The sequence below is a fragment of the Mastigoproctus giganteus genome, chromosome 2 (assembly GCF_048544385.1).
Source record: "Mastigoproctus giganteus isolate SK-2022 chromosome 2, ASM4854438v1, whole genome shotgun sequence".
NCBI classification, from domain to species: domain Eukaryota; kingdom Metazoa; phylum Arthropoda; class Arachnida; order Uropygi; family Thelyphonidae; genus Mastigoproctus; species Mastigoproctus giganteus.
Window position 1 is genome coordinate 258,552,758 of NC_143576.1, and position 15,423 is coordinate 258,568,180.

The following is a 15,423-nucleotide window of genomic DNA, read 5'->3' on the forward strand; positions in this document are numbered from 1 at the left end:
TCATGTAGAGGCTCTCATCATAATCTTCACAATCACTTGGACTGTCGATTACTCCCACTCTCATTATACCTTTGCTTCCAACTACCTACCCCATACAGATTCTATACTAGCATGCAAAACGTCTGAATGCGGGAACGCTTTAGTCACGCTCAGGCTGCTTTTGATAAGAAACACGACCCCACTATCCCTTCTATCTGCCCTATCCTTCCTAAATACATTGTACGTACCGTATTGAAACTCATCATCCCTTATCTCCGGGTGGCACCACGTTTCTGTAAGCGCTATTATGTCAGAGTTACTTATCCTAACCAGCAGTTCGAATTCACTCATTTTATTGACGACACTTCTTACATTACTGCATAAACAATTAAGACTTAGTGTTCTTGTATAGTTAACTACCTTGACACATAGCTCGCTTCCCTGTCATTTGCTACCCGCTCATTTGAAACGCTTTTGCCCTCACAACATCTTGCAACTATGTTCTGTTGCGGTAACAAACAAATACTTTTGAGGTATGTGCAAGAGTTAATTTGACCAATACTATCAGATAAACGCTTATCTATATTATCCTTGTTCCCCCCCCCCACAAAAAAAACTAGCAGTTCCCTGAACCTTTAAGGTATCCTCAATAATTCTGGCAAAAACGTTTGCACCACCTTTGTTTAAATGTATCCCGTCTCTACAAAACAGATCCCTTCTACCTGTAATTGCGAGCCAGGCTGATAGAACCCCCCCCCCCCAAAAGCCTTGCAGAGTCCTTCAAGTCTTGAGTTAATCCATAAGGCTTTTAGCATATAATCCCTTCTATCGTGCCTGGGCAGAATTGCAGACACAGACATTGTCACGTACCTCGCGACATTTCTTCAGCATGGCCCTATATTTGTGTAACAAATCGTCAGATCGTGTATGCCTAATGTCATTAGTCCCCACATGAATAATAATATTCTCTTCCACCCCCCTTAAAATTTGACAGTCTGTTGGTCACATCATTAATAGTTGCTCCCGGCAGACATATCCTGTTTCTAGTCCACCTATCTTATTACAAAAAATATTTCCCACTCAAATAGAACTAAGTCCTTTCGAACCAGAGTAGTTTGCACCTGGTTATTTTGTTCCGGGGCCCGAATCGGAACTGAATCACTTGCTAGGTTGCTGGAGTCTTGAGTACCTAACAAGCTCCCAGTTACATTATTCTCGAGTGCAAGCACTCATTTTTTCAGTGACTCAAATTGTTTTAGCAATGCACCAAATTGTAAGTAAAGATCGGTGCACTCCTTACAACGGTGACAAGAAAAAATCTCCACTTGAGTTGTCGACTTGGGAATACATTCCACAGGTTCTGCAAAGGATAAAATCATGACTCACCCGAAAATCGCCATCGGCTATTTACGTATCAGTCATGGTACCTTCTGACGAAGTGTTCAAGGCTGATCTTGTAATAACCATTATGAAATTTATTAATTATTAATAAAACAAACTTTCAAAACATTATTTTTATAATATAAAAAAATAAATCAAACTATTACGGAAAAAAAAACTTATTAAAATAAACTTTACAATATACTAAAAAACCACTGAAATCCTGCTCTACTTCACTAATCCTGCTTTAATCCCTTTTTATCTTCTTTAATGTCGCTATGAAGAGCTGTAATAGGCACGTCTGCTGTTGGCATTCGTGGGGTGCAGCAACAACATTCCAGGGGTGCCATGTAATTTGGGTTTAAGTTACTTAAACTTATTATATATGTATATTTCATTATGAAAAGGTGCACGATATTCATTGTAACGTATCTTTTTAATTTTGTGATGATCTATAATTGATGTTTATTTAGTACCTCTACATAAAGAATAAAATTATCATATAAGTATATCTAATTTGCATTATGAATTGTAATTAAGTTTATAATTATATTATTATAATAACTATCATATAACATATGTATTTTTTTTTAAATTATATATATGCACAGAGAATAGGATTATTAAAAGGTCGAAAACCACTATGTTATGGTATATCTATTGGATTAGGGGCGCCCTGAAAAAATTACTGGGACACTAAGGGCGTCGTGAACCAATAAAGTCTGGAAACCTCTGCACTGCTGAGTGTCCCTAGATATTTTCAAGATCTAGAGCCATAGGCTTTCACTTATTTCTTAATTTGAAAAATACCTGGGTGGCATCCATATTCCACTGACAGGGAAGTCATTGCTGTAGTGGATGCATTTCCCGGAGGACCAAGAGAAAAACTTTCTTCGTGATGGAATCAACGCATTGCAGCATCGGTGGCAACAGTGTGTTAACTCCAAAGGGAAACAGTGTTGAAAAGTAACATGTTACCAAGACTCCTCAAATAAACCCTTCATACACAGGGCACGAACTTTTCAAACGATCCTCCTATTTTACCCAGAATAAGAACGAGCTAAAAAGACGATAATAAGTTCACAACACTTGAAGGATCGGAATTACGGAAAAACAACGCGACACTTTAATAAACTAATAAGAGGTAAATATTTCCTACGAATAACTATTCATACAGTAGTAGTGATAGTGGCATGTGATGCAAGAAAGTAAGTGCATGAGCTTATGTGGCATCAGCCAAAAAAAATATATATATATATTAGCATTAGCATTACCATTAGCATTAGTAGAGGCATATGATGCAAGAAAGCAAGCTTATTCAGCATCAGCCAAAAAAAAAAAAAAAAAAAAAACACACCATTCCCATTTCACCCCTCCGTTCGTTCGAAATAAGTGATGGAAGTCGGTTCCACCAACCAACCACCCGCTGGCCAAAGGCAAATTTCCGCACATCTATCCGACATCCGTCCTTCCTCAATTTGAATTTATGCCCTCTGAGCTGATTATTCTGAGCAAGATGAAGAATCCCATTGGCATTGAGCATGCTCAAACCATTCAAAGCCTTATACACCTCTATCAGATCACCTCTCCGGTGCCTAGTCTCCAGACTCTGTAATTTGCATAACTTAAGCCTTTCTTCGTAAGAGCAACCCTTTGTTCCATTCACTAATCTTGTTGCCCTTCTCTGTACCCGTTCCAGCAGCTCCACATCCTTCCTGAAATGAGGCCTCCGGATCTGTATACAGTACTCAAGATGTGGCCTAACCATTGCCTTATACAAGGGAATAATCACCTCCTTATCCCTGCTAGAAAAATTCCTCTTTATCATTGACAAGACACCATGAGCTACTCTTGCAGCTCGTCTGCACTGCTCAGAGAACTTCATATCTGTCTGCACAATTATCCCCAGGTCCTTTTCATTCTCCACCACTGTCAGTGTAGTACCGCAGAGTTGATACGTTGCTCTGGGGTTACTGTTTCCCATATGTAGTACTTTACATTTGTCAATGTTAAACTTCATTTGCCACCTCTCAGCCCATCTGTTCAACCTTTCCAGATCCTGTTGCAGCAACATAGCGTCAGTAGTGTCCTTAACAACCTTGCCAACCTTTGTATCATCTGCAAACTTGGACATTAAACTTGATATCCCATCATCAATATCATTCATAAACACCGAAAACAACAACGGACCCAACACTGAACCCTGAGGAACTCCACTAATAACATTAGTCCACGTTGAGCAGTGTCCATTGATTACCACTCTCTGTCTTCTGCCACTCAACCATCCCCTTATCCATAGCAGCAATTTGCCTCCAATGCCACACTGCTCCAATTTGTGCAGCAGTCTTCCATGTGCAACAGTATCAAAAGCCTTTCTAAGATCCAAATATATAATATCAAAGTTATTCCCTGCATCCAGTTCTTTTGTGACTACATCATAGTATCCAATCAAATTGGTCAGGCAAGACCTGCCCTTAACAAAACCATGCTGCGTCTGAGCTATAACTGAATTCTTGTTTAGATGATCCTGCAGTGCTTCTTTAACCAGTGCCTCCATTAATTTACCTGGAACAGAAGTTAAACTAACAGGTCTATAATTACTTGTGTCAGCCTTTGATCCTCCTTTGTGAATTGGGGTTACATTTGAACATCTCCAGTCTATGGGTACCTCCCCTAAATTTACCGAGAATAAGAACGAGCGTGTGCTTGTGTAATGTGCTTAGAGGGAATGGTCGTGTATATATATATATATACACGACCATTCCCTCTAAATGTTTATCCAGTTCCTCCTTAAATGTATCTAACCTTCCACAACTACAGATGGAAGTTTGTTCCAGCAATTAACCACCCGCTGGCTAAAGGCAAATTTCCGCACATCTATTCTACATCTGTCTTTCCTCAATTTGAATTTATGCCCCCTTAGGTTCGTAATTTAAACAAGTGGAAGAATCCCATCAGAATTCAGCGTTCTCAACCAATTCAAGGTCTTATACACCTCAATCAGATCACCTTGCACAGATGCCTAGTCTCCAGCCGCTGCAATTTGCAGAACTTAAGCCTCTCTCTTTTTTTTTTTTTTTTTTTTTTTTATGTGAACCCCAAACACGAAAGGTATTACAACCTATAGTATTCTTATAGCTTTCTTAGCATCAAGATTCATCAAAATCCGGTTGAGAAGATATTTGATGACATTGGACTTGAACTTCTGTAGATTGTAATTTCCAGGAAATACGTATGAAGGAAGGTTGTTCCAGAAAACGGCAGTTGAATGAATAAATGAGGAAGATGAAAAGTTGGTTCTGTGGGTTTGGAGTTGGACAGTAAATGGATGTTGGCTGATAGTGGCACGTCTTCGGACTGTTTTGAAAGAGAGAGCGGGAATTATAGAAGCCAATTCAGAAGAACAGTGCCCATGGAAGTATCTGTAGAAGAGGCATGCAGCAGAAACAGTGCGTCTATGAGAAAGCGAGTGGAGAGACTCTGTTAATTAACCTAACTGCCCTCTTCTGGATGGAATCAAGAAGCCTGAGAGAGGTTTTGGAGGCACCACCCCAGATGTGGGAACAATATTCCATGGCAGGGCAGATTTGCGATTTATACAGATTGAGCTGCTGTTTGGAAGAAAAGTAAAGGTGAGAGCGAAAGAGAAAACCAAGTTTTTTAGATGCAGAGGAAGCAATATTTGTAATGTGCTTGTGCCAAGAGAGATTAGAAGTCAAGGTAATCCCCAAAAGATATATATATCATTCTGCCTAGAAATCGGAGTGTCACTAAAGATAAGCATAGGAGCAGAAGAAGAATCCTTTTTGCAAGATATAAGACAAGACAGAGTTTTAGAAGGGCTGAAATCAACTAAGTTGTCTTTGCCCCACTGGAGAATTACCTGAAGATCGGCATTTAAGGAATTGGTAGCAGATTTTCGAGAAGTTGAAGCTGATTGAGCAGGACAAGGTTTCTCAAAACGGAAAGTTGAATGCAATGTGCTATCATCTGCAAAACTATGGATAGGATTTCCAGTCAATGGAAGAAGGTCATTGATATACAAGGGGAAAAGAGTGGGGGAAAGAACTGAACCTTGGGGGACACCGGCATTAGTGGAGAAGTTAGAAGACAGAGAGCCATCTACCATCACCCTCAGTGAGCGATCAGAGAGAAAACTGGATAATCAATTACTAAAAACAGTTGGCAAACCATAAGATGGAAGCTTGTTTAGAAGACCTTTATGTCAAACACGATCAAAAGCCTTTGAGATGTCAAGAGCAACTACTTGTGTTTCACCGAACCTTTCCATTGAATTAGTCCATAAATGGGTAACATAAGCCAGAATATCACCAGTGGATCGACACTGACTGAATCCATACTGGCGATCGTTGATCAGACGGAAGGTTTCTAGGTAGTTTAAGAGTTGGCGGTTAATTGATTTCTCCATTACTTTAGAAAGAGTAGAAGTAATTGCAATGGGACGATAATTGGATGGGAGGGATTTACTGCCCTTTTTAGGAACTGGCTGGATATGAGCAAATTTCCAAGCAGAAGAAAAAACACCTTTGGAATAAGAAAGTGAAAAAAAAGGCGGCAAAGAATAGGAGTAAGTTCAGGAGCACAGGTTTCGAGAACAAGTGGAGAAATACCATCAGGACCTGGAGCTTTCTTAGCATCAAGATTCATCAAAATCCTTCTGATATCCTTTTGACGGAAGACCACAGGAGGTAATGAATGGAGCGTGTTGGGACTGGTGGGAGGTGTTTTACCAAGATCATTAATACATGAGCTTGAAGAAAAATGGGATGCTAGCAGGTAAGCTTTATCTTTGGCTGAAGTGACAACAGAACCATCTGGTTTGGACAGAGGTGGCAGCAGAGATGGGCAAAAGTTGCGGCTAATAGCTTTGGCAAGAGACCAGAATATTCGGCTACCATTAGGGCAAAAAGCAAGTTTTCTACTCTTAGCCTGTTCAAACTCTAGTTTGGACTGATTAATAACTGCTTTACAATTGTTGCGAGCTTTGGTGTAGGCAGAAAATGAAACTGAAGAATTAGAAACAAGCTAATTACGATATGCAACATTCTTCTCTTGGACAGCCTTAGCATATTTATTGGAAAACCAAGGTTTAGATAAAGGACGAGATTTTAAAGTGGAGTGTGGGATAACGGATTCCATTCTGCAAGGATAATTTCACTGACACGATCTAACCAAACGTTGACATCAGAAGTTTTGAAACAGTAATCCGACCAAGGAAAAGAAGAAAAGAAGTCTCGCAGGTCATCCCATTTTGCATTCTTGTAATGCCAAACAATACGAGGTTGGGAATAGCCACGAGATAAAGGTTCCATTGGAGAAGAGACAATCACCAAGTTGTGATCTGAAGTGCCTAAAGGACCTCTCACTTCAACCGTGTACTTAGAAGGGTTGTTTGTGAGAAAAAGATCAAGCGTATTGGCTGTATGATTAGGATTGTCCGGTATTCTTGTAGGTAAATGAACAATCTGTGCTAGGTCATTAGTAATTGTAAAAGCCTCAGCATCTCGACCAGCTGGGTCGGTGTGACTAGAAAACGGAAGCCAGCTGGAGTTGTGAACATTAAACTCACCAAGGAAAATTACCTCACTGTTAGGAAAATTGGACTGGAGAAAGTCAAGTTGCAAAGAGAGGAAGTCAAGGAGCTCCAAGTGATTAGTGGAGTTGGGAGAACGGTAGAGACAACAAATGAATTTTACACAATGAGGTAGAGAGATTTTAAGCCAGAGAAGATCAAAGAGAGTAGATTCCAAATTGCCAAGTCTCTGACAGGGAATATCAGAACGGACATATGCACAAGTACCACCTTTGAGGTGAAAGGAATCATACAGCGAATAATTTGGGCATCTGAGGTGAGCAGTAGTTGAATCAACTGATAACTGAGATTCAGTCAGAAAAAGTACATGGGGTTTGGCAGACTGCAAGTGGAAATGGACATCGTTGAGGTTAGAAATGAGACCACGTATATTTGTGAAATGAATTAAGAAGTCCTTGGGAGGTTTAGATCTTTTCGCAGATAAGCTTTCTCTATTAGTTTGACAATTCATGGTGTATTCAACAGTATGAAAAAGTGGGTGGGACATGCTGTATGAAGTAATGAAATTTTATGGATATGGCGTACATGTGGTAACAATATACCCAGATCCTTGACATAACGTGGCCTCGACAATGCTCCCCGCATACACACTACTCGGACTCCCTCCAGTCACTATCTGGCAGAGTAGAGGTAGCAAGATTATAGGCTAGCTGATCCGGAAGCCTCCTAGAAAGTTACCAATAGGTTCGGTCCGGTGTACTAAATAGTGACCGGCCTGCGAACACCGTTTTAGAGCTGTACCCTCGAAATGTAAGGAATATTGGATCTCGCCACGACGTTCATCATAACCTCAAAAGTCATCAATCATACTGTATGATGGAAGAGATAGGGAAGGGTTGGCCGGAACTTAGCTCTAGAGACTAAACATGGGTTCCACCACTTCAAGCCTCCAATAAGCAAAGTAGTGGTATTTCACCGGTTGATGAGAGTCATCTACCACCTAGTACTGCTTGGTAACATAGAGGGGCGGCGTTCCTCCATGTGGTGTGGGCGCTACACCTCGACCCCTGCTTACGTTGGTTCACACCTGGATGGTCACCCACCATGTACTTGTGCATGGAGGTTATACCCAGGATTACTTACAGTCCCACCATCGTGAAGGTGCAAGCAGAGGATTTGGCTGTCACAGACCGTCCGGACTTCGCCGAAATTGGGTCCACGTGACTTGAGTGTCACCCGAATATCTATTCCATCAGCGTTTTAGACTCCCAGGTAGCAAGTACAGCTAGTCTGGCACATCTAAGATAATGTCTGTGACAACCTCAAGGACCAGTGCTGATGGGATTCTTCCTCTTGCTGAGAATAATTTCTTGAGATGGCATAAATTCAAATTGGGGAAATACATGCGGAAGTTTGCCTTTAGCCAACGGGTAGTTGATTGGTGGAACAGACTTCCATCTTTTGTTGTGGAAGTTGATAGCCTAAATAAATTTAAGGCTGAGCTGGACAGGTATTTGGAATGAATTCACCCCTCCCAAAACGGACAGGTATTTGGAGGGGTGAAATGTCATTTCGCAACTTTTTTTTTTTAGGCTGATTCTTCATGATCTTGCTTTCTTGCAAGCTTATGCCTCTACTGTTGCTAATGCTAATTATTATTATTATTAGCCGTATAGTGCAAAGAAGCGTGAGGCTTATGCTGCACCTGCCGAAAAAAATACAAAATAAGAATATTTTTAAATAAAATATATATATAGTTTTTTTTTTCGCAGTAATACAAACTCAGCCCAAAAAACAGTTCGGTCAAAATTTTTATTGAAGAATAAAAACAATTTATTTCGTACAAAAGTGCATAGTCCTCGTGCTAGTCTGATCTATTTTTCAAGTGTAAATTGGGAACTGTTTACGAGTCCTGTAGTGTGGTATGTTAATAAATGTTAAGTGGATTGCAACCTGGGGTCAAGAAAATCCCGTTTGGCCACAGGCCCGTTTGTTATTATACCAAATTATATTTGGCCCGTTGTTATTATACCAAACACGACTGTACACAAATATCTTTTAGGTTCCCCTAACTAAAATTCAATTAAGTATACTGTATTTTTAAAATATAATTTTAGATATTATATACAGAGTTTTTTTTTTAAATCTTCAAAAACATTAGAAGAATTCTTTATTTTATTTTTTGAAAATATTGTTATAAATCCCCTCAACTCTGGGTACTTGTGCAGATGCAATCCCATCAAGATTCGCTTTTGGTGACCATTTCAAAGTGGTTTAAGCTTCACAGGGGAATCAACTACATTGTACGAAATAGGTTCATCTGATAGTTACCACCTTTAAATGTATATATTCCCCTAAACAGTAAAATATACTGATTAATGACTTTTAAAAGATAATTTTTATGTTCACTTAATATTTTATAAACTTTTTAAGTTTTCAGTTTTTCATCCACACACGAAACGTTTTCGACTGGCATGCCCATTTTTAATCGATCTCATAAAAAAATCAGGGACTGGAGCTTATCTCATTCCTCTTTTCGCAAATATGTTTATCAAATACTTTTTATACCCACAAATTGGTTTTCTTTTACAATAATTGAATCAAGTGTAGAACCCCTGATTTTCAAGTAAATTCATAATTTCATATTGAAATATTTGTTCGTATGCTCACTGACCAGATTTAGTGTCTGCTTTTTAAAGATATGTAATTAAAAAAAAAAAAAAACCCTCCGATGCCACTATTTAAGCATCTTAAGGGTATCATCGATTTCGAATTTCTACCTTATGTGGCATCACTATCATCTATTTGAACATTATAGCACATTCTAATAAAGCATGGTAATCATTGGACTACAATCATGAATTTTTATATATTTTACATTATTTAATGATTTTTATAAAATATTTATCTTCCTATGTTTTAAAAACCGTGAAGTACCCTTTTGTCTTGATGCTCTGCACGTAAGAAAGCGATTTCTTGAAAAGAGAACTTTCCGCCGAAAAGAACTTGGATTGATTCTCTTGCGGAAATTCAGCTTTAAGATTACAATTATTAATATACAGATTAACCAAACAATCTCAGATTCAATTTACATCTGATCTGGAAGCGATTGTGATTTAACATTTGGATTTCTTCTTGCTCTCATGCAGAGAACAATTGTTATAAGGCTAGATGCTAATAACATGGTTAGAAGCACTACAAGTCCGCTAACAAATGTTCCTGTAGACATACAAATACCCTTATTAGCACTGCTGACGGTTGAGAGTTCGGCCAAAGAACCTCTATTACTTAAAGGAGCGGCTATATCTTCAGGAGATACAACTCTAATACTTCTTTGCAGTCGAATCGGTTCTACTCTTTCGGGTACTTTAATTATCTTCTCTTCGCGTACAGTTCCATAATTCGCTGCGTTCCCAGACATACGTCGCTTTCTGATACTACCACGTATATTAGGAGGGTAGTCGGGACAATAATTGGAGCACTGAAATTTGCAAATTTCAATGTTACATTCCAAAAATACTTCGATTTTGTCGGGGAATTTGAAAGCTTGGAAAAAAGCGAATGTGATCAGTGATGCTCCAGAGTTTCCGGTCTGGCGAGTTTTCTGCCAAGGACCTAACAGTTTCTTTTTGATGACACATCCACGTTCGTCTGTCAGCCGAATGGCATTTCGAACACTACCGTCGTGGGCTATGCAATCTTTCACGTGCACATCGAAATCGTTTGCTCCAAGGACGTATATGACCATAGTAAGGGTATCGCCGATTTTCACCAGTCCATTCACTGGACCAGCAAAAGGTCCCCGACCAACCTGAATGTCCATATAACTCTCCACTGTGTCTCCACTATAGGTTACTGCAACTACATCCAGCATATCCACATTAACAGCTGAAGTCACTGTCTGATCAAATTGACCAGCCCATACGCAACGGATGTGACGTGCTGCATCCCACACTTCCTGGAATCCCGCATGATTCTGAATGACCAACGTGTTTTCTAAGTATCCATGGCCGCCGATAGAGAAATCATCAATAAAGATAGTACCACAGCGGTCCAAGAGAATGACAAACTCGAATACATTTTGTTGACTATCGGGAGCAACATAGTGGCAGCCAGGATCATTAAAAAATCCTTTTGAATAAATTATGCCATTGTAGGGATGACTGAACTCCAGACGAACATCCATCACTTGCTTTTGGCATTTTACATCTAGGTTAAGTAACTGGATTGGAGGAGAGATAGGCTGGTGAGGCAGAAGGTTATCTCCAATATGACTGGATTTAGGTATTCCTGAAGTAGGAGGAAGGAAGGAATGAATTCTACCATTACCACCATTTACTGAATGATCCGGGATGGCAACCTTTGGATTTGACTCTGGATCTCTTGAAAAGCCTACATGAATCTCTGAAGAAGCAAAATTTGGACGAGAGGATTGTTGAGACTTCTTAGGAAGAGACTGGAAGGACGGTCCATCACCACAATTGACGACGTTCCACAAAACAATGACCTGTCAAATGAGAAATATTTAATATACATAAAAATATAGAACGAAGGCAGAGAAAATACAGTATTTTGAATTTCTGTTGATAAAAAATCGCATAACTTTCATTTTTAGGACATTTTAATTATTCAATGAACAAATTTAAACACTACACGCCATTAATATTTCCCCTCCTTTTTAAAATGGGCTCAAATTAAGAGCGAATAACTCAGCCAGGAGTGAAAAAAGCTGATAAAAGTTCGTCACTTCATTGAACTATTTTGTCCAGCTCTCTCGTTTACTCATTTAGAGAAATCTGGGGAAAATATTTAGAGAAAAAATACATACAGATAATAATTTGATTAATAATAATAAAATACTGGTAGTATTAATGTGTACTGCACAATCGCAACACTGCACTTAAAAACATGCGACAGGTGGGTTTATTAATCTAAGTAAACGACCAAACTGGTACAAAGTAGAGTAGTGTATTACGTTGTTAGCAACCGTGTACTGTTTCGCAGGCCCACACAACCAGTTTAGATACGTATGCAGTGCCATTTAAAATTTACAAAATATTGTAATTGTAATTCTTGATTATTTTTACTATTGAATGAACCTCTCGGGGAGCTCTAAGGTGATGGGGTCTCGTTCCACAGAACGGTTCGAACGTACCTGAATCCGGTGCTGCTTATCTTTTTGCGTTTTACGAAAGAGAAGATGTGAATTAACCTTCGAGAGCTCCTCCAAAATGCCCATCATCGTAAAGAATTTGTCCCCTTGTCTTTGCCATTCTTCAAACATTTGCTGGAAGCAATAGTTCGGAATTTTCTGTATCGCAACCTTTGCTTTGACAGTATCTCTAAAAATTTAAACCAATGACGTCTGAACTGTTATTTTAAAAGTGTTAAGGGAGGGGGAAAGAATATATATAGGGAAACAAGTTGGAATTCTCTGGAGGATGTAGAAAGTGGTCGGTATTGTATTTCCTTTTTTATGGAGAGATTCGTTATGGATTATAACATCGCAAGTACTTGTTCTGTTTAGCTATTAGTAGAACTTATATAGATATTGTATGTGACATTTCAACGACACTAATGATCCCTAGATCGACGATTGGTGATGTTATCTGAAGATTAAAGCGAACTGGTGCTGAAATCATCACGAAACGACCTCCGAAGATGACGGAATGTGTCAGGAGAACCCCAAAGAATCGTCCGCTTGGAGCTCAGGTTGACGTTGTTGTTGCAGCAAATATAAGCAAGCCCTCAATGAGACCATTGGGACACTCATTAGCACCAGTACAGTGCATAGGAAGCTGCATATATGGGTTACCGTGGTCGTGCAGCCGTTCACAAGCTACTAATCATCCCGACTAATGCCATACGCTGTCTAGCGTGGTGTACAGCCCGTAATTTCTGGACCGTAGGCTAATGGAGAGCTGTTCTTTGGAGTGGCAAATCACAGTACATAGTCCACAACCAGTCTGAAGATCGTGCCTGGATGTGGCGAATGCCCAAAGAAAGGATCACTTATCGGACTGTATCGTCCCAAAAATAAATAAATCTTTATTGTGAAGTGCAGAATTACATACAACACAAAATCCCATCACTGCGACCAGCGCTAGGAGCTTGAATAAACACACTACAATATACAAACACAAAACAAAGTTCAGCATAGACGAGCAGCATACAAATAAAAACTAGATGATGATTACATTAAAGATTAATGAGTATGGAAAAGTGCTAAATATCAGTTTGATTTTTAAATATCAGTTTGATAGCCAGCCTGCTAAATATTATTTAGAATAAAAGTGTGGGCTGGGCCCTGGTCTAAAATGTACTGTATGTGCATATAGCACAAATACCGTACGCACCAGAAGTAGTGCAATACCAGGAAGGGGGAGATTGAAAATTATGACGCGGACAAAGAAGTCGCCTGACTTAAATCCAATAGTGCTTTTATTGGGTCATCTAGACCGGCAAGTCCATGAAGTCTGTCCATGTTCACAAAATTTATGGGAAACTTTACAGATCGCTTGGAGTAATGCTAGTCAAGACACTATTATAAAATTAATCGCTAGAATGTCGCGTCTTTGTAAAGGTGATAAATTTTATATTTTGATCAAAAATCAGTATAGATGTTAGTATTAATCATTTCAACATTTTTGCTGTAAATTTTTCAATGCTTAATTAAAAAATCTTAAAATACTTTTTTAGTGTGTTTTGTTTTTTATATTAAACCTTACATTGTCATAGCTAATTTTAAAAAAATTAAAAAACAGCTGTCATATGCTGTGATTATAAAATTTTAGGCGGAATGTACAGGGGTGGACAAAAAAAAAAAACTGCATCACTTGTGAATTTTGCAAATAATGTGTTTGGCCCTGCATTGTGGGTTGCAGAAATGTTCGAAATGCATTTGTTAGATGGGATATATCTCTGTGAATGAAATCCAATAAAAAGACTTCACCTGATATACCTAACTGCCATAAATATCTTCCCAAAGGATAAAATGCGTAATTAATGGAAATATTAGAAATCATGCAAATGGCAATCATGACAACCAAACATACATTTTATTGCATTTACGTGTACAAACGGAAATGACAAGTTAACGTAATAGGATTATGTACTATAAATCAGCAAAATAAGTCCTCAATATTTTGTTATTCCTTCTCGAGCTGCAATTACAGCCTTGCAACGATCTGGCATACAGTTAAATCAACTTCTGGATATATGGTTGCCCAATTTCGTGGTACCACACCCTTACAATGCTCTCCTGCAGCTGAATCTTACTTGTCGGCTTCTTCTGAGCAATTTTAGACATTATGTACCAGTAATTTTCAATAGGATTCAAATCTGCACTGTTGCCGAGCCAGTCCTACACTGTAATGCCAGCATTTTTGAGGAATGACTGCACCTTAAGGGAGAAAAACGAAGGAAAACATTAGTATAAGTATGTTTTAAGCCTTGTGAGACAAGAAGACAGACTCATCATTAAATTTAAATAGCATAAAACTTACCAATTTTGCTGTGTGGCAAGGTGCTGAGTCCTGTTTAAAAATGCAGTTTTGACCGTCTTTCAAAACGGGTTTCAGGCACTCCTCCAACATAGCAGTGTAGGTTTCTGCATTCATCGTTCCGTTAATAAACATAATTCGCCCCACCCGTTTGCTTGTTATGCATCCCCAGACCATCTGACCTGACAGGCGGGAAACTTTACAGTCGGTGTTACGCAGTCAGGATGGTATGCCTTCGATTTTCGTCTTCTGACGTAACGCTTCCCATCCGAGCCTTGCAGGTTGAATTTCGATTCGTCAGAAAAGATTACGGCGTCCCATTGCTCTTTTGTCCATGAAACACGAGTTTTAGCCCAAGCTTCTTCCTCATTTGTTGGGTCAACAAAGGCTTCTTCTTGGGCCGATAGGCATGCAGACCACATTCCGAAAGCCGTCTTTGGATAGCTCGTGCATTTGTTTCGACACCAGAGGCCATCTCAAAGTCCAGTTTTAGATTAGGAGCACTAGCATGCGATTACGAAGGCATAGCCGTTTCAAATATCGATCTTGGGAAGGCGTAGTCACTCTCTTACGGCCTGGTCCCGGTCTTCTCTTCACATCACCGTTTTAACGTTTTAATTTCAGCACTTGGGACGGGATAATGTTGACTGGTGGCAGCCTATTTTATCAGCGATAGCACGCGTAGAAAGACCTTCCTGGGACAGAGCAACAGTTACACTTTTTTTTTCTTGGTGTCAACTGAACATATGGAGCCATGTTCAGTTGACACCCTTCCAACGCCATATTTATAGAAACGGCTGATGCAACACCTTGCAAATACTGTCTGATGCAATAGAACCGTTATCTGATGCAATAGAACCGTTATCTGATGCAATACCTTTGCTTTGTGACAAGCAAAATGACTGTAATCAAACAATATCTTACACGTTTCACTACAAATATTATTTTTTTTGTCTCCCACTGTATATAATATTACTTCACTACATAATATTTCTTTCCTTCGTACTG

General features: G+C 39.2%; 1 protein-coding gene across 1 annotated transcript; it reads right to left on the reverse strand.

Moving 5' to 3' along the window:
- Positions 1 to 10,001: 10,001 nt before the first annotated feature.
- On the reverse strand, positions 10,002 to 12,152 carry LOC150090418 (cuticlin-4-like). Its single transcript, XM_090390307.1, has 2 exons — positions 12,069 to 12,152; positions 10,002 to 11,420 (listed from the first exon to the last, which is right to left on the reverse strand). Exons 1-2 carry the CDS (start codon positions 12,150 to 12,152, stop codon positions 10,002 to 10,004), a joined length of 1,503 nt encoding a protein of 500 aa, XP_090246433.1.
- Between the last annotated feature and the right edge of the window lie 3,271 nt (positions 12,153 to 15,423).